At 41.4% G+C, this 25898-nt stretch overlaps 1 protein-coding gene across 1 annotated transcript; it reads left to right on the forward strand.

Moving 5' to 3' along the window:
* Positions 1 to 1912: 1912 nt before the first annotated feature.
* On the forward strand, positions 1913 to 3218 carry LOC108701996 (C-C chemokine receptor type 7). Its single transcript, XM_018237004.2, has one exon. The coding sequence runs from the start codon at positions 2117 to 2119 to the stop codon at positions 3026 to 3028; it is 912 nt and encodes a 303-aa protein (XP_018092493.1). The 5' UTR covers positions 1913 to 2116; the 3' UTR covers positions 3029 to 3218.
* The last annotated feature ends 22680 nt before the right edge of the window (positions 3219 to 25898 follow it).

Raw genomic sequence — 25898 nt, forward strand, 5'->3', positions numbered from 1 at the left:
AAAAATTTAAAAAATTTGTACTCCAAAAATGTAAGGAGCAACAATGCAAGGATAAAACCGCAATAAAATCACAAAAATCAAATACAATTAGGCTAATCAATGAAATAACAAGATAACAAAATAACTGTTCCAACAGCGTGGTTAGAGGTCAGAATGCTGGATCCAATAGTCACTCTGGGAAATCAACAGTTTTTAGGGGAATAGCAAGAGGGAAACTGATAAAATAAAGAACTAAAAAAAAGTGTGTGCTTGTGTGTACAGCTCTAAAAAGTGTATAAATGTGTGTGCATGTGTGTGCATGTGTGTACAGCTCTAAAAAAAAGTGTTAAAAAATGGGAAAAGCAAAAAAATTCTTACTTCTAAAAATCTATTTTTAGAAAAATGTGTAGTGTGTGTATATGCATATAGGTGTGTGTAAATGTGTACAAGAATGGCCACCTACCTATCATGGGTGCAGGGGAATCCATGGCAGCATTGGCGGAACCAGATCAGCAGAAAAACACGTGTGTGAGTGGGTGCTGAAGGCAGAGATCTCCGTGTAGTCCTAAAGCCCATGCGGTCCGGTAAGAAGACCTGTTCTGTGACAATCAACCTAAAAGCCCCCTGGGTTTGTTGCCTAGGGGGTTGTCCATCTCCCTAATCCACTATGGAAGCAAAAGTGCAGAACGTATTAGATACCTTCTTGGCACTTGGCCAAAGCCCAGATATGTGGGCAGGCCACAAAGGCAAAAATTTGGGTGTGGTATGCCACCTGCTGGCTGCATCACCACTGGGAACTGGGTGGGAGGTTTTGGCATGGCGAGTACTTGAATATCCCACTTGCTCAGATTTCAGTGGAAGTGATTTATCACGTTGGAGCAGAGGGAGCTCCGGCATTGGGTGAGGGAGTTGTGAGTGGTGGGGAGTGCAGGCACGGATGGGTCATGGGCAAGTGATTGATCATGCTGCAGAAAAGGAACATCTGGTGCGAGAGGGGTTGTGAATAAATTTTGTCAGAGGTAACTCTCCAACAAACAATCCTTGTCCCAAATACACTTATTTAACAAAAATGGAAAAACTATTACATTTTCTCTATAATAATAATAATAAAAAAAAACCAGTACATTGTTCACTTCTTGATGCAAAGTAAGCTGTAAGAATCCATAATAGTGGCAAAACAACCCTACTGGGTGTCGAAATGTTTTTCAGTGAATATAACGAATGGAAATCCAAATTAGAGAAAGATCCTTTATGTGGAAAACCCCAGGTCCTGAGCATTTCCATACTTGTATTAAATGTATCTGCAAAAAAATGTGTTCATTTCATAAAATGCATTGCATAGCAAATAAAAATACTGACTGCTGTGTTCGGTCATCAGCAAAGATGTGCCATTAAATAGGTAGTTCACCTATAAGTGATTTTTAGAATGCTATAGAATTCAATACAATTCTAAGCAACTGGTCAATAGGTTATTATTTTTTTATAGTTTTTAAATTATTTACCTTCTTCTTCTGACTCTTTCCAACTTTCATATGGGTCACTGGCCCCATCTAAGAAATAAGGCTACACATTTATTGCTATTGCTACTTTCTATTCTTCTTCTTTCTATTCAGTCCCTCTCCTATTCATATTCCAGTCTTTTATTCAAACCAATTTGAATAGGTAGGACAATTTAGATGGAGAGTTGCTGAATAAAGTACTAAATAACTCAAAAACCAAAAATAAGACAAAATGAAATCCCACTGCAAATTGTCTAAGAAGGTCACTCTTTATATCATACTAAAAGTGAAATCAAAGGTGAATAACCTCTTTAAAATGCCAGCTAAAATGTAAATGCCAAAATTCCCCAAATGTCAGCTATTGCGTTAAGATTAGTTGAAAGCACCAGCACAGTCACCCTAGAAGAAAACTGTGAAATAAAAATACACTGTTTTAATAAATTAAGCCAAAATCTTTTACTGTGTTCTTTGTTTTACAGAGTGAGAACAACAATGAAGATTTTTCAACATCACCAACTGATGATTATCATTCTACAGAGTATTTTATCTCTGTACCAGAACCTTGCAACAAAAATGATATACAGAATTTTGTTCAAATCTATCAGCCAATAGTATACAGTTTATTATTTCTCACTGGTATGATTGGTAACAGCCTTGTTTTACTAACTTACTGGTTTTGCCGAAAGATCAAATCAATGACAGATGTCTACTTGATCAGCTTAGCCTTGGCTGATATCCTCTTGGTCCTGAGTTTCCCCTTTTTAGGCATTAATGCTATTCAGGGATGGATATTTGGAAACATAATGTGCAAAGTGGTAAGAGGATTGTATTCTGTCAACTTTTTCAGCGGATTCCTTTTTCTGACATGCATCAGTGTGGACAGATATATTGAGATTGTCCAAGCAGTTGAAGCTCATAAATTTCGACACAAGTCCATCTATTATAGCAAACTGACTTGTATAATTGTCTGGGCATTATCTCTTTTACTTACCCTTCCTCAGTTAATATACAGTCATTCTGAGGTTGTAAATGGATTCTACCATTGCAAAATGATATTTCCTGAAGAAGTTACCACCACTGTAAAAGGAATCAGCAATATCGCGCAGATAATATTTGGTTTTATTGTACCTTCACTGGTTATGGTCTTTTGTTATTCTGTTATTATCAAGACTCTGCAGTCTAGCATGAGCTTTAGGAGGCATAAAACGCTTAAAGTCGTCATATCTCTTGTGGTGGTTTTTGTCATGTTCCAGCTACCGTACAGTGTGGTTATATTCCTGGAGACTACAGATATATTACAGAGCAAACAAATGCCCTGTGAAGTCAGCAAGCAGAAGGATGTTGCTCTCATTATAACTAGCAGCCTGGCATTCACCAGATGTTGTCTAAACCCTATTCTTTATGCTTTCATTGGAGTCACATTTAGAAGAGATATCTTGCTTCTGTTGAAGAATCTTGGCTGTATATCAAGAGTGAGTACCAAATACAATGGTCCCAAAAGACTATATGTCAGTTCTGTGCCTATGGATACAAGTAGCTTCAGTTTATAAATGCAAGAGAGGCAAGCCACACGCATTAAAGATCACCGGATGAGCTAAGAGAAAGATTTTTACAGGTCTTTTCTAAACTAAGGGCAGGGATTTCTCACTCAGCCACTATTGAGTAAGTTAGTGCCTACACTTATAATTTTTATTAGTTGATCCATGTTAAACCAAACAGCAATTGCTATGTGAAAATAAAATGTTAAATGGTTAAGCATTCTGGATTATACTGTGGAGATTAAAAAGTATTTTGTAAAGTCACGTGCACCCTCATGGAAAATACATACATTGAGTTTTAAACTTTTATTTCTAAATTAAAACTGCCTACCTGCTAGATGATCCAAAGGAAGGAAATTAAGTCCAACTATAAAATGGCACTCCAGGATGCGAAATCCTTACAGCAGAAACTTGACAAACTGACAATCCGGCAACCAAGTAGCAGATGAGATTCAGTGTTGATAAATGTAAATGAATGCACCAGGGATGTAAAAAGGTATCACTACAGAGATTAACTGCATTGGTTACACCTCAAATTCAGACTATAAACTCCTCCATTGTCCACACATGTAATCCCCCCTGCATTGTTCACACATCTAGCACCTCTATTGTTCACATACTAAAGCACTGTACTGTTCATTCATCAGACCCAGGCTGTAACTGTACACATTTTTCACTTGTTCACACTTCATACAAAATACTTAAGGGGCACCAGCATTGTGTCACTGTATGTAGCATAATATGAACTGTTCATTTTAGAGTTTCCCTGTCTCCTGGTGTATTCTGCCTGCCCTGTGCTATGTGTACCATACTCTGCCTGCCCTATGCTCTTGTGTGTGCCATACTTTGCCTGCCCTATGTTCCTTGTGCGTGCCATAGTCTGCCTGCCCTGTGCACCCTGTGTGTGCTGTACTCTGCCTGCCCTATGCTCCTTGTGTGTGCCATACTCTGCCTGCCCCATGCTCCCTGTGTGTACCATACTGTGCCTGTTATATGCCCCCTTTGTGTGTCATACTCTGCATGTGTGTGCCCTGCTCTGCTATGGAACATAAGCATGGTAGGGTTTGTTCTGGGGGTTTGTTAGCATTTGAAAATTGTTGTTAGCGGCCCCTAAGGTGTTTAACCATGTGCTGGGAAGGTCTGTATTATCCACAGAGGAGAATGAGGCATATGGATTTAAAGGGGAACTCCACACAAACATAACCAACTAAGGTTTTTGAAAGTAAACATAATTTCAAGCAACTTTGCAATATACATCAATTAAAAAATACGCAGACTTTTAATGATTTGTAATGGTTTGGAACAGTTCCCTACGCCTAGCCCCGCGCTCTCCTGCTGATCTGTCTGACTACTTTGCTGAGCTGGCTGACTACTGTTACTTTGTATCAGCAGCAATCTGTCTTTAGCCTGCATCCTCCAAACCTCACAATTCCCTGCACACGTGATTTTAATAAGGAATAGAACATCACAGTGCAATGCATTGTGGGTAATGTAGTTCCTGCATGCTGTCTGTAAACTGTTGCTACAATTTGTAACATCAGTGTTTAGTCCCCCCTTCCCTGCCAAGATTTCAAATGATGCAGAAAGAAAAGAACTGTTAAACAGCTGAATTTCTGCATAGGCATTTATTCATACTTATTGAAGAAACAGGTAACTGATGGGTATATTGGGGGTTTCTGTGTTATGTGGGTCTATTGATTCACATTAAGGGGCAGATTTATCAAAGGTCGAAGTGAATTTTCGAATTAAAAAACTTTGAATTTCGAAGTACTTCGACCATCGAATAGGCCAAATTCGACTTCGATTCAAAATGAAAAACCTTCAAAAATTCGACCACTCGAAAATCGAAGTACTGTCTCTTTAAAAAACTTCGACACTTCGCCACCTTAAACCTGTCGAATTGCTGTTTAGCCTATGGGGGACCTCCTAGAACCTATCTTTGGGCAAGTTTTGAGAAGTTAAAGTTTTTTTTTTTTAAAAAAATCCTTTGAATTGTTCGATTCGAAGGGTTAAATCGTTCGATCGTACTTTGATCGAATACGGCCGTTTTCACTGGAAAAAATACTTAGTCTATCGAAGTACTCAAATTCGATGGTCGAATTTCGAAGCTTTTTTTACTTCGAGATTCGATCCTTGATAAATATGCCCCTAAGGGTATGTCTTAATATGACTAACTTTTATCACATATGAGTGATAAGTGATATCCCTGCAGTGAGCACCGACCGTTTGGTTTTTTGGTGTTCTACCAAAATTAATGTGGACATGGCCTTGTGGTAACATGGGTGTGGTTTAAAGTGGGTGTGATTTAAAAACAGGTTGTCGTTAACACTGGCTTTCATTATTGGCCCTCCAGCAAAAATTCTGACCCTCAGTACCACAGAAGTTGGACAGGACTGCTGTAGATAATAAACTTGGCTGTAACAAGCAATGCTAGTCAGCAGGTGCAAGGGCAATGTTTTGCAATGTATTAAAAGCGGTATTACTGTAATAAATACTGCCCAAGCTGGGGTTGTTTATACTGGAGAAGAGGATATGATAACTGTGTGTATATACATTTATGTACACACATATATAGGGGGACCATACATAATTTCTCTGATGCTTTATTCACCAGTAGGTCCATCAGGCAGGCATGGCATGGGAGGATTTTTTAATTAGCAAAAAAAAAAAGTTCCATCTTAATATTTGGAAAGGTTTTTTGTGAGAGAGCTGTGAAGTTGAATTCTCTCCTCAAAGTGGTTGTACTAACAAATACATTAGATAGCTTTAAGAAGGCTTTTTACTACGTGAGGAAAAACAGGGTTATATTTTAATAGCTCTTAGTACAAATTGGAGAGCTTTCAGTTGGGTTTTTTTAATTCCCCTGTATCAGCTAGCAGTTAGGCAGGATTTATATAGACATAAAAGACTGCACTCACTGGATATGTGTCTTTTTTTCAATTTAAGCAATGTTATTACATTATGCCATCATAAAGACAAGTGACAATTAAAATAATGGTATATTTCACCAGCATCATAAAGTTAGGGAGCTGGCTCCCCTACACAAAAGATCTCCAAACTCGTATCACATGCAGGGATGGAAGTGGCTGGCACCCATAGCAAGTCCCCTTCCCACCCACGCAGTGCTAGAATCGTATAAGATCATGCTCCCCCATACTGTGATGTATACTTGTTAAGTTAGACTAATAATCGTATTGTATCCAGGTCTGAAATAGGTTTTAAAATAGGCCAAATACACAGAGGCCCAAAAGGAGCTCACCAGCCCACTAAATATGACAGTCTACCTCATTTTACAGCAGTCCCTCTGGCATGTGCCAGAATTATTAGATTTCCAATCTGGGCCTAATTATGTCTGATACCGAAGTGAAAGGGGATCTAATGGCAAAAAATGACTGTGTCTTATACAGTAGCATCATTTTGCTATATAAACCAAATAAAAACTGTCTACTATTTGCAAAAACAAACCTCTCAAATTTTGTTTGTCAGGCAAATCCCCTGGCTTCCTCTTTAGACACATCCCCACTAAACCCAGTGTGGTGTATGAATGTGATGGGGCCATAAACTGAAAGCTGGAGCAGGGACTGATGTGAACAATGTACTGTATAGTCTTTCTGTAAAGTGCTGCATAAATGTGTCAGCAATACACAAAATATAATACATATCAATTAGCTGCAAACAAGTATTAAAAACTTAAATGTCAATACACGATTCAAATTTGGTATTAAATAAATTAAATACTTGACCTGGAGGAGAAGCGTTGCAATAAATGCAGGGCAAGAGTTGTCAGCCTTGTAGAATCTGATGAAGACACAAAGGCTAAAAGCAGGAACTGTGAATACTGAGAAAAAGATAACACTTTTTGAGTGATTAAATTACCATCAAACTCACAACAACAAGGCTCACAATATTAAAGACTATTATCTTACTAAAAGCAGGTGAGTACTTAATTAAATTAATACTTTAAGGAAACATTAATGTGTAAAAAAAAATTCAATCACTTGAATCAATTCAATCAATGAAGTATACTTTAAGTACTTTATTCATAAGTTGATCAAATACAAAAAGCAGTGGCTGCTGCCCCCTCCCCCGTGCGCTTACCTTTTTGCACCTGAGGGGGGTCCAGGGGGGGTCCACAAGGGTGGCAGAGAGGGCCAGTACGCTAGTGCAGAGAGCCTAACTGCTCTTAAAGTACCAGGAGCAGCATTTTTGCCACAACTGGTGGGGCACTGCCGCCTGAGGCCAGTGTCGGACTCGCCCACCGGGATACCAGGAAAACTCCCGGTGGGCCCAGGTGTCAGGGGGCCCTTGTGCTGCTAAATATTTGGGGGGGTTTGTGGATGCACACCTAAGGCCAATTTCAAAAAGTATAATTTCAAAAAGTATAAAGCCCTGTCTAAGTAATTCAAGTAAATATGCCAGGGGAGGATCTAGCACAGAGTTGAAACCAAGGCACAGGAGATGTTTATACAAAGAATTGTTACTACAGAGAGGTAATGTACCTTGTTTACTATGACTAAAGATAAATAAGTTAGGGACCACCATGTGGGGTTTTACCTTGACGTGGTATGGTGGCTTATCAATATTATGATCATAACTTTGTAACAAAAAAACCCTGTTTCAAAATTACATGCACTGGCATATTTACTTGAATTACTTAGACAGGGCTTTATACTTTTTGAAATTATACTTTTTGAAATTGGCCTTAGGTGTGCATCCACAAACCCCCCCATATTGCTGCTAAATATTTGGCCTATTTCATGGCCATTTCCTATTTCTTTGAGAGCAAAGAGGCTAAATAGTTGGAATAATAGATTATAGTATCATCATCATCATTTATTTATATAGCGCTGTCAAGAATAGAGCCTAGGAGAATAGAGGTTGAGTGAGGAGAGAAATAATAATTGTACTGAGAGTGGGCCCCTGGTCTATGGTTCTTTGGTGGGCCCCTGGTCTAAGGTTTTTGGGTGGGCCCCTGGTGTCCCAGTCCGACACTGCCTGAGGCTAAAGCCTCAACTGTTGCCGAAGCGCCCCTGCAAATGAGGAACCAGTTAATGAGGGTTTCCTTCTTAATAGTCCCAGTTCTAGTAATACAACTAATGATTCATGGTTTACACATGATAATATTCAAAAGAGACTAGAACAAGTTAAGATAAACCATGGTATTCATCCCAGGGTATATTGATTTGGTAATCCAAGATATTTTAAAGTTACCCCCAAAAATTTATGAGAAAATCATGTCTAAAGAGGAAATGATAACAGTAAAATAGATTAAGGGGGCAATATTGTTAGAAGGCCAAATACCATGTACCTTGAAAAGGATGGTTAACATTTACGATCAGACTGTTATGAGAGGCTTTTAGGAGATCCTACTGATAATTTTAAGGAAATATATGAGAAGATTTTAAGTGAGGCTCAGAGACATTTATTAATAAGTAATACAGATTTTCCATTTTAAAGGTCAACCACCCAAGAATTGCTACTTTTTACTTACTCCCCCAACTCCATAAAAACTAAGCCCCAGGCAGACCTATAGTGTCTGGAAACAGCAATTTGACAGAGAAAACCAGTAAAATTATTTATTTCCATTTCAAACCCATGGTAGAAACTATTGAATCTTGTGCCCGAAACACAATGTACATGCTCTCACAGATCAAAGGTTTCAAAGTGACTCAGAATACTTTACTGATCACTTTGGATGTTGAGCCTCTCTATACATCAATCAAGCATGAATTAGGCATTAAAGGGGTTGTTCACCTTTGAGATAAATTTTAATATAATTTGAATAGAAATTTCTGAATAGAAAGAGGAGTAATAAAAATGTGTAATAACAATACATTTGTAGCCTTACAGAGTGTTTGCTTTATAGAAGGGGTCAGCGACGCCCATTTGAAAGCTGCAGAGAGTCAGAAGAAAGTATAAAAGAGTCAAAAATAAGTATAAAACTGGGGCGTGGACTAATGGCCGACTGAAGCAGACGTGCTTTCCTGGGGCTCCCGCTTTCTGGCCCTATCTCCACATCATTAGCCCACCTAAGAGCCAACATGAGACGCTCACAGAAACCCCAAACAATTCCACAACCTCAGAGGGGTAACAGTTCTAAAAAAGACAAAGAAATTGCTCACTATTTCGCCAAAAACCCAGCTTCACCTGATGACGGAGAAGACTCCAATATGGCGGACACAGAGGCTCGCGAATCTGAGATAGAAAATACAGCGGAGCCACTGCTCCCTCCTTGCGAAAGTGATGGCGACTATTTGAGAACCCTGATTGCCTCACTCCCGCAGAAAGACGACTTGGTGCAGCTACTGTCAGAAATAAAACGGAGCCAGCAACAGGAAACTCAGGTAATACAAGCAGAAATTCAATCGCTAGCAACGCAAGTCACAGACTTAGAAGAGAAACACACTGTCCTTGTGCACACAGTTGCAGCTAACTCAGACAGGCTTACCACACAAGCGCACCATATCTTTAACCTGCGGCGCATGCTAGAAGACGCCGAGAACAGGAACCGCCGTTGCAACTTGCGTATTCGCGGCGTTCCTGCGGCCATTAGCGATGCGGACGCAAAGGGGCCTTAATAATACTGTTCAACCAGCTCCTAGATCAAGCACCCGAATCAGACATACAAATTGATCGGATACATAGGGTTAACAGTGGCCGGCCAAATAAGCCACGAGACGTCCTCTGTGCTTTCCACAACTTTTCTACTAAAGAACAGATTCTCAAAAAAGCGAGAGAGCTCAAAGTAATTCAACTGAGAAACGAGCCTATTGAAATTTACCAAGACCTGGCCTACACAACAGTGCTTCAACGACGCATGTTACGTAATGTAGTCCAGCAACTAAGAGATAAGGGCATTGTTTATAAATGGGGCTTCCCTTTTGCTCTACTGGCATCTAACCATGGGAAAACACACATTCTCAAGGAGCCAGCTGATGCGCCTTCTTTTTTCCGCAATCTTGATCTGGGAGATCTTGACATCCAAGAATGGAGCAGGTTCATATACCCAGACAAACCTACCCCAGAAACAGAGATTGCCTTCCACCGCAGACGCTACTCGGCTTAGCTCTAATACCAGCATCCCACCGTGAAGAACAGGCTATACAAAACATGCTATTTTTATCTTCACAGTTCACTGGGTCTGAAAATCCTCTGGTGAACATTCACACTTTGCTCAACAACAACTCCCGACCGAAACTACCACAAAGTGCATTAAAACAGAGCTCCGCTCAATTACTTGGTTTCCGCTCATCTGCCCCTCAAGTTTAAAGTTGATATGGTTTGGACAAGGGAAGTTATCTACCCGAGAGTAAGAAGAACCAATCTTCAGTTTTGGTCTCAAGACCACGATTTGTGATTTCCCACAGTCATTTATTTTTGAAGGTTATTCCACTTAATGTGGCATCGTAGTTTGATCACAACTATGCCCCATGCCAAGCAACTCCCCCATCCCCCCCCTCCCCCCCCTTTTTTTTTTTTTTTTTTTTTTCTTCTCCTCCATGTCGTTTTTTGGACTCACAACAGCACACTAAAGATAGAGGGACAAAAGAACTCTCTCTCTGCAAACCAACATAATGGAAAGTGAATCTACACCACCCACTGTTGGTAAATGTTGGTTACGCGGATATTCCCTTGGAATCTCCTGATAAAAGTGCATATATATATACCTGTAGGAACTATAGCCAAAGACTTGTTTTAGACATTACTGCCGTATTACTATATGTCACTAGATTGACTACCAACCTTCAAACAATTTAACTTTGACTCTACAAGCATATGCAACAAGAGATAGAATTTCATTGCAAAAAATCCTTTAAAGATATATTGGTAGCTTTGATGTTTAACTGTACTATTTGAATATGTATTCCTCTCATCTTTAACCTTACTCCTTCCAGCTCCTCCCCCTCCACACCCCCCCCCTTTTTTTTTTTCTCTTCTCCCCTCTCTCTTCTTTGATATCATGCCTGCCACAATACTGAGTTTACATTGGTTATATAACTGAATTGAAATGTACACAGTTTAATATATACCCCACCCTTCTGATTACATTTACGCTTCGTGGTGTGATTATATTGCTGGGTCATCATAAGCGCCAAACTGCCTACATTTTGCTTTGATGTTTAACTGTGAAAACCGAATATGTGTACCTCTTTTCTTTAACCTACCCCTTTCCCCACTTCTCCTCCCACACCCTCCTTTCTCCCTCCCCCCCCTTTTCTTTTTTTTTTTCTTTCTTCTTATACCTCCTTAATACCTTGCCTGACATAAAACTGAACTTACTTTGGTCACGCAGCTGATCTGAAGTGTACACAGTTTAACATTCCCCCCACCCTTTTGAATATATTTACGTTATGTGGTTTATTTATGTTGTTAGGCTATCACAAGCGTCAAACTGGCCTTCCTGAGAGGGGGGCGGCGCTGGAGGGCGGGAGCTCCCCAATATTTCTAATCACCTACAGCCTCACAGACCCCCTCCTTTTACGTCTACACTTCTTTCTACGGGAGTGGTGCCTTGAGCCCACATCCTGTGGCGACGTACTACTGAATCTCCCAGTTCCTCCCAGTCCCTACCTATCTCCCTCTCTATTCCACCTCTGGTCCTATATAACTATACCCTTCTTCCCAGGCAGTGATCCCTGATATCACTCATGTCTCACTCTAAGGGTAAAGCTGACTCCTTTAAAATAGTCAGTATTAATGTCAATGGGTTAAACTCCCCTCAGAAACGCATCCTGCTCTCATCTGACCTCCAAAAGCAGAAAGCCCAGGTGATCTTTATGCAAGAAACACATTACAAAGAAGGCTCTACCCCTAGATGGAATAACAGACATTTCCCTGACATATTTACAAGCAAACCACAATCTACTAAAACGAAAGGTGTAGCCATTGCCTTCTCAAGAAACTTTGGTTTTACTATAACAGATAGAAAAAGTGATCTGGCAGGACGTTTTCTCTTCCTGAAGGGTGTCTACATGGGCAGGATATACACTTTTGCAAACATATACCTGCCCAACTCTGAGCACGCCCAAGAACTCACACGAATTATAGATGTACTCAACCCCTTTACTGAAGGAACATTGGTGATGGGGGGTGATTTTAACATTTCGATGGACCCACGCCTAGATTGTTCATCTGGTAAATCTAGCATTCCTCCTACACAACTTTCTGTTTGCAAAAGGTTAATCCACTCAATGCAATTGATAGACCCTTGGCGGATATTATACCCTACTGAGAAGGACTACACTTTCTACTCACATAGGCATAATGTCTACACTCGTATAGATTATATCCTTCTGTCACATGCTCTTTTACAAGATGTGTTAAATTGCCAAATCTTAACCAGAACCTGGTCAGACCACTCCATGGTGACCATGACCCTACGGACCCCTCTTCCATCACCCAAACTAAACACCTGGCGGCTAAATGACTCACTCTTGTTAGACCCTGAAATTAAAAGAGACCTAGATACCCAAATAAAGAACTATTTTACAGAAAACTCCACAACCGACGTGTCCCACTTAACTTGCTTGGAGGCCCACAAATGTGTTATCAGAGGGCATTTAATCAAACATGGGGCACACCGCAAGAGAAATAAAGAACTACATAGACTTGGCTCAATATCCAAGATTCAACAATTAGAACAACAACATAAGACAACCCACACAGCAGCTGCGCTTTCTGAACTCACAGAAGCCAGGAAAGCGCTTTCCCTTTACCACGATTTCTTTACTCAAAAGGCCATTTGGTGTTTAGACATAAACTATATGAACATGGAGACAAATGCGGCCGATTATTAGCTAGAGTTTTACGACACACACAAAGCAGGAACTTCATTCCCACTATTAAAAAAGTTAATGGGGAAGTTGCCCATACCCCAGACTTAATAACACAAGCCTTTGAAAACTACTACAAAGGTTTATATCAACTCCCAGATAATTCAAAAGAAGACCAACCGGAATACAGCACACTCTTACGTACATTTCTGCAATCCTCTAAAATGAAAAAGATTTCAACCTTGGACTCAGATGCCATAGATATGGATATTACATTAGCAGAACTAGAATCAGTACTCAAGGATACCCCAACTGGAAAATCTACTGGTCCAGATGGGTATACAGTTTTATACTATAAAGTATTCAAAGATAGTCTACTTCCTTACCTACTCCGTGCCTTTTCAGACATACAACAAGGCTCTAAATTCAGCAAACACTCACTAGAAGCTCACATAAGCTTGATATTGAAACCGGGCAAAAACAGTGTTGATCCAGGTAGCTACAGACCAATCTCGCTGATCAATGGGGACATCAAACTCCTCGCTAAGATTATTTCCAATAGAATACAAACAGTACTACATAATCTAATCGACCAGGAACAGGTAGGGTTTGTCCCACACCGAGAAGGCAGAGACAATACCAACAGACTGATCAACATTATGCACTGGTCTAAACATCACAGCCTACCGCTTATGTTATTATCGACAGATGCCGAAAAGGCATTTGACCGGGTTAACTGGACATACATGTTCGAATGTCTTAGTTACATAGGCCTTGGCCCGAAAACCTTAACCTGGATACGAGCACTATATGACTACCCCACTGCTAGAGTACGTGTTAACTCTCAGCTATCTAATTATATAGATATACTTAACGGCACACGCCAAGGGTGCCCCCTGTCACCCACCCTATTCATTCTTACACTGGAACCACTGCTGTGTCACATTAGACAACAACCAGGCATTTCAGGAGTCAATATAGCTGGCAGACATCATAAAACTGCAGCATATGCAGATGATTTGCTATTTTTCATTACACAACCCATCACGTCCATACCAGCCCTCAATCAATTATTAACACACTTTGGCTATTTTAGTAATTTTAAAATTAATTTCAATAAATCTTCAGCGCTCAACATCTCACTAACAACAGCAACATTACACGAATTATCCCAAGACTTCCCCTATAAATGGTCCCCTAATTATCTCACCTACTTAGGGGTTAAAATTACCAAAAACTACGAAGAATGGACTCAACGAAATTTGAAGGACATCCTTACAGGTTTAAAAAGGGACCTAGATAGATGGCTAGATAAACCTATTTCCTGGCTGGGACGTATGAATGTAATAAAAATGAATATTATTCCACGTATATTATATATTTTCCAGACTTTACCGCTATACACTCCGGACACAATGATAAACTCTATACAGAACGCCCTTACAAAATTTATTTGGCTAAACAAAAAGGCCAGAATAAAACATAAAACCTTGATCAGAGATAAAACAAAAGGGGGAGTATCGCTACCAGATTGTAAACTATATTATATCTCATCCATCCTCAACCGAATTGTAGACTGGTCCCATCACGCTGATACTAAATTTTGGGTGAATATAGAACAACAGTCAACCTTTACTTATTTACTGCACTTACCTTGGTTGGATAAGAGATATCGTCGTCTGAGGTTTATGGATCACCCCCTTTTGCACCATACCCTCTCAATGTGGGACAAACACCGAAAACAATTTAAAATTACTTATTTCCCGTCCCCCCGTCTCATTTCCAAAACAGATTTTCAGAAGGTTAAACCTTTTACGCAAGTGGATCATTTTAAATTCGCTCAGATAAAACATTTTTATCAAAGCCTAGGAGGTTCAGTCACATTAGGTAGAGCTCTAACACCATTTGAAACAATGTGCTCATCAAGCTCTCCCCCGCGGCACAATATATCACAAATTTATGCTCTACTACGCAACTCTCAGCAATACGTTAGCCCTTCATACCTACATTCATGGTCTAAGGATCTACACATCGACTTCCAAGAGGATCAGTTCAGTAATTTCATGACAAAACTTTTTAAGAGCAGTAGATGTTGCAGAATCCAAGAGACAAACTATAAGATAGCTACTAGATGGTACCTGACTCCCTCCAGGCTTAAACTTATATATAAAAATACCAATGGGATATGCTGGAGATGTGGGGTAGAAATTGGTTCTTTAATACATATCTTCTGGACGTGTCCACTCATACAAGTTTTCTGGGGAAACATCAGAATCGCCATGCGACACATATTAAACTTTGATATACCTGACGACCCAGCATATCTATTACTTTTTCACATGGAAAAATCCCTCCATGACTTCATGTCCACCATAGAGCCACATCTATTAAATGCGGCCAAGATTCTGATCCCGCTTCATTGGAAACAACCTATAACCCCGACATTAAGAGATTGGTATAGGAAAATAGAAGAAATCCATAAATTCGAACAACTTTCTCTCATTTCGGTAGATCAATCCAATACTTACAGCTCAAAATGGTATAGTTGGCTTTCTTTTAAAGAATCTGACTACTATAAAAGGACTATCCCCTAAGGGAAATATACTAATCTGCTCCAGGGATTCTTCTGCCCCTCTCTCCCCTACCTACAAGCTTACATTGTAACTATGTGCAATGTTTCTTTCTCAGATTACTCATCATAGACTAATGTAATGTGTAAAAACATGTATGTTGATGGTCTTGTATCCTTCATCCCCCTTTTCCTTTCTGTATCCCCACTTCCTACGTTGTTTCAAAATTTAATAAACAGATATTTGAAAAAAAAAAATAAGTATAAAACTATAAAAAAATAAATAATGAAAATCAATTGAAAAGTTGCTTAGAATTGGCCATTCTGTAACCTACTAAAAATGACCTTAAAAGTGAACCACCCCTTTAAGGTTGCAAGGTACTTTTTATCTAAGACAGATGACAACACAGAATATCAGGTGGATTTTCTTTGTAAATTATTAAAGTTTGTGTTATATTACAGGGCTCAGGGCTGCCATCAGAAATCACGGGGGCCCCACACAACAAAATTTTTTGGCCCCCCTTGCCACTCCTCCCTCGCCCATAAGTACAAAGGCCACACAAGACACAAGCATTAAAACAGTAAGTACCCCCTACAAGTTTAAACAAGAGCTTTGGTGCCCAAAGCCCTCTACAAGTTTTGGTGGTAAGTGTTACATCTCAGTAATGCAGACAGGCTGTTATCAGTTCACCATCTTTATTTCAAACACAGAGAGAGACTAGCTTCCCAGTCTCCTCCCACTATTCCCAAGGCTGCAGCCTTCTAACATCCTTCAAAGGTAATTAACTTTATAAAACTTAACACAGCTTATGCAAATGCACAACATCTTCCCCCCCCTCCATTATGCTTCAAAACCTGGAAACCTTATAAAGTACATAGTCATCCAGATGCCTAGGTAAGTTGCTTGTGCGTGCTGAACTTCGGCATATTTCAGTTGCCCGTTCAACAGGGGGTGGAGTATTGCCTGATGGGTTTTCTGGTGTTTGTGGCTGTGTAACCACATTCGGTGTATCATTCCAGAAATGCCAGTTAGAGGCAGTGTCCCGCACCTGTGAAGGCTCAGAAACAGGTACTAAACTGCTCACATGCCAAGTAGATCCATCCTGCAATTTGTAGGTGACTGGTCCCAACTGATTGTGGATCTGAATGGGGTCAGACAATATGGGATCAAATTTTGACCTGGTTGACGGTTTTCTTATTCTCACCCATTGCCCAACCTTAAGGGTAATTGTCTTGGCTTTTCTTCTTGAATCATGGTAAGTTTTTGTTTTGCCCTGATTTCTCGCAAGTCTCTGGGTTCCATTACTTTTACCCGTGGACGTAATCGTGTTAGGGGCAGCCATAGATTACGGCCTATCATCAGTTTTGCTGGTTATGGGGTGCAGACCTGTAGTGCTGTAGAACTGTAGTTAAAGCCTTGCTGAATAGAAGGCCTTCATGTAGGTGTACCTTAAGGCCATTCTTTAAAGTCTGATTAAAACGTTCCACACCTCCATTGGCCTGTGGATGGTATCGCGGTGTTAAAATATGCCTTATGCCCTTCAATTGAAGGAAATCTTCAAATTCTTTTGACACAAACTGTGGGCCATTGTCTGTAATGATTTCTAATGGAAGTCCCCACCGTGAAAACCATCCTTCTAAGGTAGTGATGACAACTTTTGAGGTAATGACCCCTGCTGTAGCTACCTCTGGCCATTTAGAGTATAAATCATATGCAACCAACAAATACCTCTGGTGTTGTGGTGCTACGGTTATTTCTCCGCATATATCCAACTGAATTGTATCCCATGGGGCTTGGGGAAAAGGCCTAACTTCTAGTGGAGCAGCCGTTTTCTTCAAATTTTTCCCACTGAGTAAGCATGGTTCACAGTTTCGAATCAAGGTTTCAATTTGATTGTCTATGCCAGGCCACCATACTGCTTCTCTGCAAAGCTGTTTTGTTCTTACCACTCCCAAATGTCCTTCATGGGCCATCCTGAGGACTCCTGGCCTCAGTGCAGTTGGAATTACTGCCCTGTGCCCTCGTACTAAACACACATCTTTCCAGGGTGACAACTGTTCTCACTTGGTAGTATGACTGTAGGTGTCCTGGTAAAACAGAAGGCCATTCTCCACGTAAGTAGTTTAGTATTTCTTGAATCACTGGGTCATTCTAAGATGAGGTCACCAAATCTTGTGGTGTAACTGTGAAGACTAAGGAATTGGACATCATCAATGTGTCTTCTTCCTCCTGTGCAGTCGTCTCCTCAGACTTGAGGACTATACGTGACAGGTAATCTGCAACTTGATTCAATTTTCCTGGTCTGTAGCGAACTTCAAAGTTGTATTGATATAACCTATCTGACCATATATGAATACGAAGAGGTAGATGGCCAGATCATGGATGTAGACAGCAAGGAAGTTAGGGCTTGGTGATCAGTTCTCAGGGTAAACTTCCTGCCATAAAGGAAATGATGCCACTTTTCACAAGCCCATATACAGGCCAGTGCCTCCCGCTCTCCTGCTGCGTATTTCTGCTCAGCTGGAGAGAGCTCGAGAAGCAAAAGCAACAGGGTGCTCCACTCCATGCTGAATCTGTGATAAGACTGCACGTATGGCAAGAGCTGAAGCATCACAAGAGACAAATGTAAGTGCCTTTGTTGAAAAATGCGCAAGGGTTGGTGCTGAAGCAATACGATGTCTCTGCTGGTGTCCACTCCCAGTGCACATCTTTTTTAAGTAAGGCACGGAATGGTGTTGTGATTTCTGCATAGTCAGCTACGAAACGTAGATAATAGTTTGTGAATCCTAGAAATGAAGCGAGTTCTGCTCTGTCTTTTGGCTCAGGTAATTGATGTATGGCCTCAATATTGGATTGCAAGGGTTGAATTCCTAGTGATGAGAGTCTATGACCTACAAAGTCAACTTCAGTTTGTGTGAAAACACATTTTGTTTCATTCAAGGTGAGGTTATAGTCCATCAGCCTGTGAAATACCTGATCAAGGATTGCATTGTGTTCCTCCAGAGACTGTGCATGAATGAGTATGTCATCCAGATAAATGGTTATCCCAGGTATTCCTGCAAAAACAGTTATCATGATTTTCTGGAAACAGCTTGGAGCAGAACACAGCCCAAATGGCATGCGTTTGAAACGGTAAAGGCCCTGATTTGTAATGAAAGCTGTCAGGTTTCTGGTCTGCCAAGAGAGGGGTATTTGTAAATAGCCTTTACGGAGGTCCAGCTTTGTGATAAATTTTGACCCATGGCATTGGGAAATGAGGTCTTCTGTAGTGGGCAGAGGGTAACAGTCAGGTATTATTGCTTTGTTTACCTGACATAGGTCCACACATAGCCGGATTTGCCTATCTTATTTTTTAGCGATTACTAGGTTGGAAACCCATGGGGAAGAGTCAATTGGTTCTATAATATCCTCCTGCAACAGCTTATGCAGCTCTGTTTCTACTGCAGCACGGATCGCTAGAGGGGGCCTGCGCAGAGGCTGCATCACTGGAGATACCTGGGTGTTTAACATTGGATTGTGAGAAAATTTGCATATGCGACCCAGCCCAGTAAAAACCTGGGGATATTTATTCTTCCAGATAGTGTCTACTATGTGTATTTCAGTATTTGTCTGACCAAGAACTTTAAATCCCAGTGCATGAAACAAATCCAGGCCCAGTAGGTTTGCACCCTTCTCTGTGACAAAAAATGGAAAGCTTCCCAAATGCTTGTTTTGGTGTGTAACAGGTAAAATTTGGGTATTACTGTAACCTGTTAAGCATGTTAGTGTATCTTGGAGTGGATAATGCCGAAAATATGCATTGTATGTAGCAGATTTATAATAGAAACCTTTGCTCCAGTTTCCAAAAGCAGTGGAATTGTGACATTAGCAATAACACAGTGGCAGAGTTTGAAATTTTCAGTATCATTACCAACTGCATAAATCTCACTATTATCAGGTGTAAAGTCATTTTGTTCTAGATTATGAACTGGTGTGTCTGGCACTGAGCGGCAGAATTTAGCAAAATGGTTCAATTTGTTACAGCGCCTGCAGCACTTCCCTTGTGCTGGGCACAGTTTCATGCCACCTTTATGGCGGCTGCCTCCACAATTGAAGCAGTGTGCATTAGTTGTACTGTCAGTCAGCTTGGGTACATGAACAGGGACCTCACTCCCTCCTGAAGTGGGCAGCATATTCCTGGCCTCCAGCAAAGCCATTTCCATTTGGCACCCCAGCTCCACAGCTTTTTGTAATGTAAGTGTATCTGGTTCCATAAGCAACCTCTCTCTAAGTTTAGCATTTGTAGTTTTTTCAATAAGTTGGTCTCGAATCATTTCATCATGCAAGGGACCAAATTTGCAGGGGACTGCTAGCCGCCTCAGCTCTGCAACATAGTGACGTATAAGTTCCCCTTCAGCCTGACAGTGCCTGTGAAACTGAACTCTGGCCACTAAAGTATTTGGGGCAGGTTTAAAATAATTCTCCAGAGCCTGTACTGTGGCAGTTTATGAGGAATCTGCTCCCAGAGTTGTGAAAATGCGATATGCTTCAGAGCCCAGGGAGTGAAGTAACAGGGCCCTTTTTCTCTCAGGGGAGGTCTCATCCAGGCCAGATGCCAGTAAATAGATAGAAAACTGTTCATACCAGAGATCCCAAGACACTGCAGGCTCTCCTGGGTGCTGCAGAAACTTTTCAGGGGGATGCACAGAGGGTTCAGATGTCCTTGTCGCCATTGTTACATCTCAGTAATGCAGACAGGCTGTTATCAGTTCACCATCTTTATTTCACACACACAGAGAGACTAGCTTCACAATCTCCTCCCACTATTCCCAAGGCTGCAGCCTTCTAACATCCTTCAAAGGTAATTAACTTTATAAAACTTAACACAGCTTATGCAAATACACAACAGTAAGGACACCCTACAACATACCTCCCAACTGTCCCGCATTACGTGGGAGAGTCCCGATTTTGCCTGCCTGTCCAGCCGTCCCGGATAGTCACTAAAGATGTCCCGCGACCTGCCCGACGTTTCCACTGTACGGTACTTCCTGGTTGTGACGTCCGGTCCGAAGACTCGCGAGAGCATATGCTGCAGGCGCTGCCCAGCCGGCGCCGCCATCTTTATTTTACTGACTGCGGGTCACAGAGGGCTGCAGCCAGAACCCGCTCCAGTCAGCCACACTGACACTCTCTCACACTCTTGGAACAACAGGCCCTTTCTCCTCTGAGCAGCAAGGGCTGGCTGAGAGAGGAGAATGGAGAGCGGGCAGGCAGAGCGCATAGGAGAAAGGAATGCGGGGCTGGCTGAGATCAGAGGAGAAGGCGGGGGGCGGAGAGCAGAGTAAAGCATGGACATGGAACGAAGGGAGGGTGAGATATTGAGCAGCAAGCACGTCGAACACAGAAGGTAGGGCTAAGCAACTAACACGGACACAAAAGGGGGGCTGACAGTAACAAACAGGGACACGGAAGGAGGGATGAGCAACAAGCAGTGACACAGAAGGAGGGCTGACAGTAACAAACAGGGACACAGAAGGAGGGCTGACAGCAACAAACAGGGACGCAGAAGGAGAGCTGACAGCAACAAACAGGGACACAGAAGGGGGGGCTGACAGCAACAAGCACTGAGGGGAAGGTAGGGCTGAGCAGCAAACATGGAGGGAAAGGGAGTGTGTTTAAACTTTCATAACCAGCCAAATTTTGTAAACTTAATATGGTAATTAGGAGGTGTGGTCAAAAAATGGGCGTGACCAAAAATCTACGCGCTACACGCGCCAACCGGTTTTGTCCCTCTTTCTTGCTCTGAAATGTTGGGAGGTATGCCTACAAGTTAAAGAAAAAACATTGGTGGCCATGGACCACCGACAAATACTAAAAAAAAACCATTGGTGCCAGGGCCACTACATGTTATTTTTTTTTTTTAAATCATTAGTAGGGCCCCTACAAGTTATTAAAGGGGACCCGTCACCCAAAAAAATTATTTCAAATCCTATTTTATCATGTTAGTCAAGCAAAATGAACTTTACACTGTATAAATTATTTGAATCTTGTTTCCATCAGTCTGGGAATTCATAATTATAGCAAGCAGGCAGGAGCCATTTTGTGGACACTGTTATTAAGGCAAGCCTTGCATCATCTCAGAATCTTATTTGTGCACCAGAATGTGGGACCTGATGTCCATTCCCATGCCCTGGCTACACAATTAAATGGTTAAGAGAACTGGGGCAATGTAGGGAGAGCAGTGACACCTAGGAAGTCCCTAATGGAAAGTGAAAGTAATTGCTTGCCCCGCCTCTATGCCTAGGCATAGAGGAGGGGCAGGCAATATTTGATTGACAGCTGATATTTTTAAATGAGCTTACAACAGCTATGAACACTTTAATAAAAAAAAAGAAATTGGATTTCATATTTAATTTGAAAAGGACTTTTATTATACAGATTTTTATGTCTGGGTGACGGGTCCACTTTAAAAAACATATGTGGCCAGGGCCCCTACAAGTTATTTTAAAAAAAATATTAGTGGCCAGGGTCCCTACAAGTTATTTAAAAAAATATATTAGTGGCCAGGGTCCCTACAAGTTATTTAAAACAAAATGTGGCTAGGGCCCCTAAAAGTTATAAAAAAAGAACATTGCACTTAAGGTGGCCATACACGGATAGATCCGCTCGTTTGGCGATGTCGCCAAACGAGCGGATCTCCCTCCGATATGCCCACCTTGAGGTGGGCAATATCGGGCTGATCCGATCGTGGGCCCTAGGGCCCAACGATCGGATCCTTCACGTTCGCAAACGGGCGGTCGGATCGCGGGACCGCATCAATGAACAGATGCGGCCGCGATCCGACGGGATTTTTAACCCCATCTGATCGAGATCTGGCCGATTTTCGGCCAGATCTCGATCGGGGAAGCCCGTCGGGGGCCCCCATACACGGGCCAATAAGCTGCCGACTCGGTCTGTCGGCAGCTTTTATCGGCCCGTGTATGGCCAACCTTTACTTTAGCTAGGGAACTCAGGTGCCTGTATCTTCAATTTCCTGTGCTCTGATTTTCCAGTGAAGTGTAAGTCCCGGATAAGCCACATGGTGATTGGATAAACTGAAGGGGAGGTCAAAACTACACCCATACAATCCCCATGCAGCTTTACCGGGAGTTAGACTTCACTGGCGAATTAGAGCATGGGATATAGGCACCAGAGCTCTGGCCTAACCTCACTTTGGAAGTCTGCAGCTCACTGATGGCAGGGGCTATGCAAGTTCAGCACAGCCGGGCCCCCGTTAACTCCACAAACCATCCGGGCCAGAGACAGCAGTACCTTCTTTCCCCCCCGATGGTGGCCCTGATTATAATTATTTCACCTTTAATGGGTAATTCTTTCTTCAAACACATAGCACTGCCATGGGAACTGCCTGTGCCAGAGCCGGGCCAGGCCAGCCAGGCGCCCTAGGCAACATGGCCAGTGGTAGCGCCAGTTGGGTGCCTGCATGTGTGAATTGACGCTCGTGCAGCGTGCGTATATGTGCAGAAGTGAAATTACACTGAGAAATAGCAGTGGCAGTCGGGGAGAGAGGGGACCAGACATGGGGTAGGCGACAGAGAGGGTACGTGTCTGGTGCCCCCCCAGCTTTGAGCCCTAGGCACATGCCTACTCTGCCTACCCCTAGTTCCGGCCCTGGCCTGTGCACTAGAATATGCCAATCTATTTTTGGGTCTATGGGAAGAGACTGTGGTGTTTGGCCATGGTTTATATAACCATCAAAGAAATATTTTGAAATGGCTTGCTGGACTTGATTGTTGTGTTTTTCTTGAAGATGTTTCACCAGTCATCTGACTGGCTTTCTCAATTCAGAATTAAAAAATCAAATTGGGAATTGAGAAAGCCAGTTGTATGACTGGTGAAACATCTTCAAGAAAAACACAGCAAGTCCATTTGATTTGACTTATTTCTACAGATATCCCAACCCCTCTGTAAGATAGAGGGTATTCGGATAAACAGCTAAGAAAATGTTTATTATGGGACATTGCATTCTGAGAGAGAGAAAATTTTTGTTGGCAAAGAAAGAAAAATCTGATTATAAAAGTGGTGTAAGATTCACAAGTACCTACAGTACAAATAGCAAGGAAATCAGTAATATTCTGAATTCACTTTGGATAATGGGTTAATGGATGAGACTTTGAGGTCAATCTTGCCAGATCAGGTAGAAGTATCTTATAAGAGAAGCTCTAATATGAAAGATATTCTATGCCAAAGCCATTATGGCAGCCAAATAATGGCAGAGAAATTGAGCGGGTCCTCCTATCTGTGTGGAGATTGTAATATGTGCAACCAAATGCAAAAGAAATTTCATTGATATGTTCAGGAAAAAATGGGATATAAGAAATGATATTAGATGACACCAAACTATCCAGCACAATTAATTCCCTCCAAGATGTGATATCTTTTTAGATCTTGACAAACTGGCAATCTGGGCAGCTAAATGCCAGATGAGATTCAATATTAATAAATGTAAAGTCATGCACTTAGGATCTAAAAATATGCAAGCCACTTATACCCTAAATGGGACTTCACTAGGCCAATCCATAATGGAAAAGGACCTTGTGAAAATAAACTTGGCTGTAGCAAGCAATGCCAGTCAGTGGCATCAAGGGAAAATAAGGTCTTGTATCAAAATGGGCCTAGATTCACAGGAGGTGGGGTTATTCTTCCTCTGTACAAAGCACTGGTAAGGCCCCATCTAAAATATGCCATACAGTTTTGGTCTCCAGTGCTCAAACAGAAAGGGTCCAGAACTAAACTGGTAAAAGATATGGAAAATCTTAGCTATGATGAAAGACTGGCCAAGTTGGGGTCGTTCATAATGGAGAAGAGGCAATTAGGGGGTGGTATGATAACTATGTTTAACTATATAAAGGGGATCATACAATAACCTCTCTAATGCTTTATTTAACAGTAGGTCCTTCCAGCTGACAAGAGGGCACCTATTCTGATTAGAAGAAAGGAGGTTCGATCTAAATATTCTAAAGAGGTGTTTTGACAGCGAGAGCTGTGAAGACGTGAAATTCTCTCCCTGAATCAATCATATTGGCTGAAAAATTAGATAGCTTTAAGAAGGGGTTGGATGGCTTTTAAGCAAGTGAGGGAATACACTCACTTTTCCGATTGCCATCTTGGAGTCAGGAAGGATTTTTCCCCCTCTGAGGCAAATTGGAGAAGCTTCAAATGTTTGTTTGCCTTCCTCTGGATCAACATCAGCTAGACAGGTTATATACAGACTTAAGTTTGACCTTGATGGGCATGTCTCCTTGTTCAACCTAACTTACTGTGTTATATTGACTGCAAGACAAAAGGAGTGATTTATTGCATTGAGTGTCAATGCCAAATAAGATATGTAGGGAAGAAGGGAAGAAGGGATTACATAGTCACATATAGTTACATAGTTAAATTGGGTTGAAAAAAGACAAACTCCATCAAGTTCAACCCCTCCAAATGAAAACCCAGCATCCATATACACACCCCTCCCTACTTTTACATAAATTCTTATACCCATACCTATACTAACTATAGAGCTTAGTATCACAATAGCCTTTGATATTATGTCTGTCCAAAAAATCATCCAAGCCATTCTTTACGGCATTAACTGAATCAGCCATCACAACATGAACCGGCAGTGCATTCCACAACCTCACTGTCCTGACTGTGAAGAACCCCTTATGTTGCTTCAAATGAAAGTTATTTTCTTCTTATCTAAAGGGTGCCACCAGGTCTTATAGTGAGCAGAATTATGGGCAGACAAGGTAACCAAATGTGTACATGAAGAACAAGGAATAAGGAACGTGGTCCAGTGACAGGCTGGGTCAATACAAATCAGACAGAGCAGAACTAAATCAGGAGTCAGGGACATAGTCGAGGTAACAGGCCAGGGTCAAAACCAATAGTAGCTCAGTACAGAAACAGGATCTGAAAGAATTGTCAATAAACAGACAGAGGTTAGTACAGGCAGCAAAACAGGAATGGTCAGAATACAGGCAAGGGACAAGAACACAAAATCAGACACAGAGCACACCCAGGATCTATTAAACATAGAACGACGTTAGACAATGTGAATATGGACGTGGTGTTTTTAAATAATTCGCGCCAAGCCCTATGATGTCAGAGGCAGCGTCCGAAACCCGGAAGCGGACCAAGCACGCGTCACATGCAAATCAGCACGTGACAGAAGAGGAAGACACAGCACTTTTTAAAGAGTATAATGCACTGGCACATCCTTGTCTTTAACACAATATTGGGAAAATGTAATATTGGTTGGTAACAGAAAAATCTTTGCATTGCAAACAATTTTGCCTTTGCAAGCCCTGTGCCCTTTACATGACAGTAGGATAGGGTTTGCCAATTTTATTATAGTTTTAAAGTTTTTATAGTGTGCAGTGTATATAATAAAACAGCACTCCATATAAAAAATGTGGCTTTATTGCAGCACACTGCTGGTCATAATGACTGACGCATTTCGGGAGACACTCCCTTAATCACAGGCTTACAGAAATTATCATACCATTGCCTTATATA

Source organism: Xenopus laevis, chromosome 9_10L (genome assembly GCF_017654675.1).
Source record: "Xenopus laevis strain J_2021 chromosome 9_10L, Xenopus_laevis_v10.1, whole genome shotgun sequence".
Taxonomy (NCBI): Eukaryota; Metazoa; Chordata; class Amphibia; order Anura; family Pipidae; genus Xenopus; species Xenopus laevis.

Excerpts from the sequence above, each read along its gene's own strand:
- LOC108701996 (XM_018237004.2), top strand. The coding sequence starts at position 2,117 with ATGATTGGTAACAGCCTTGTTTTACTAACTTACTGGTTTTGCCGAAAG.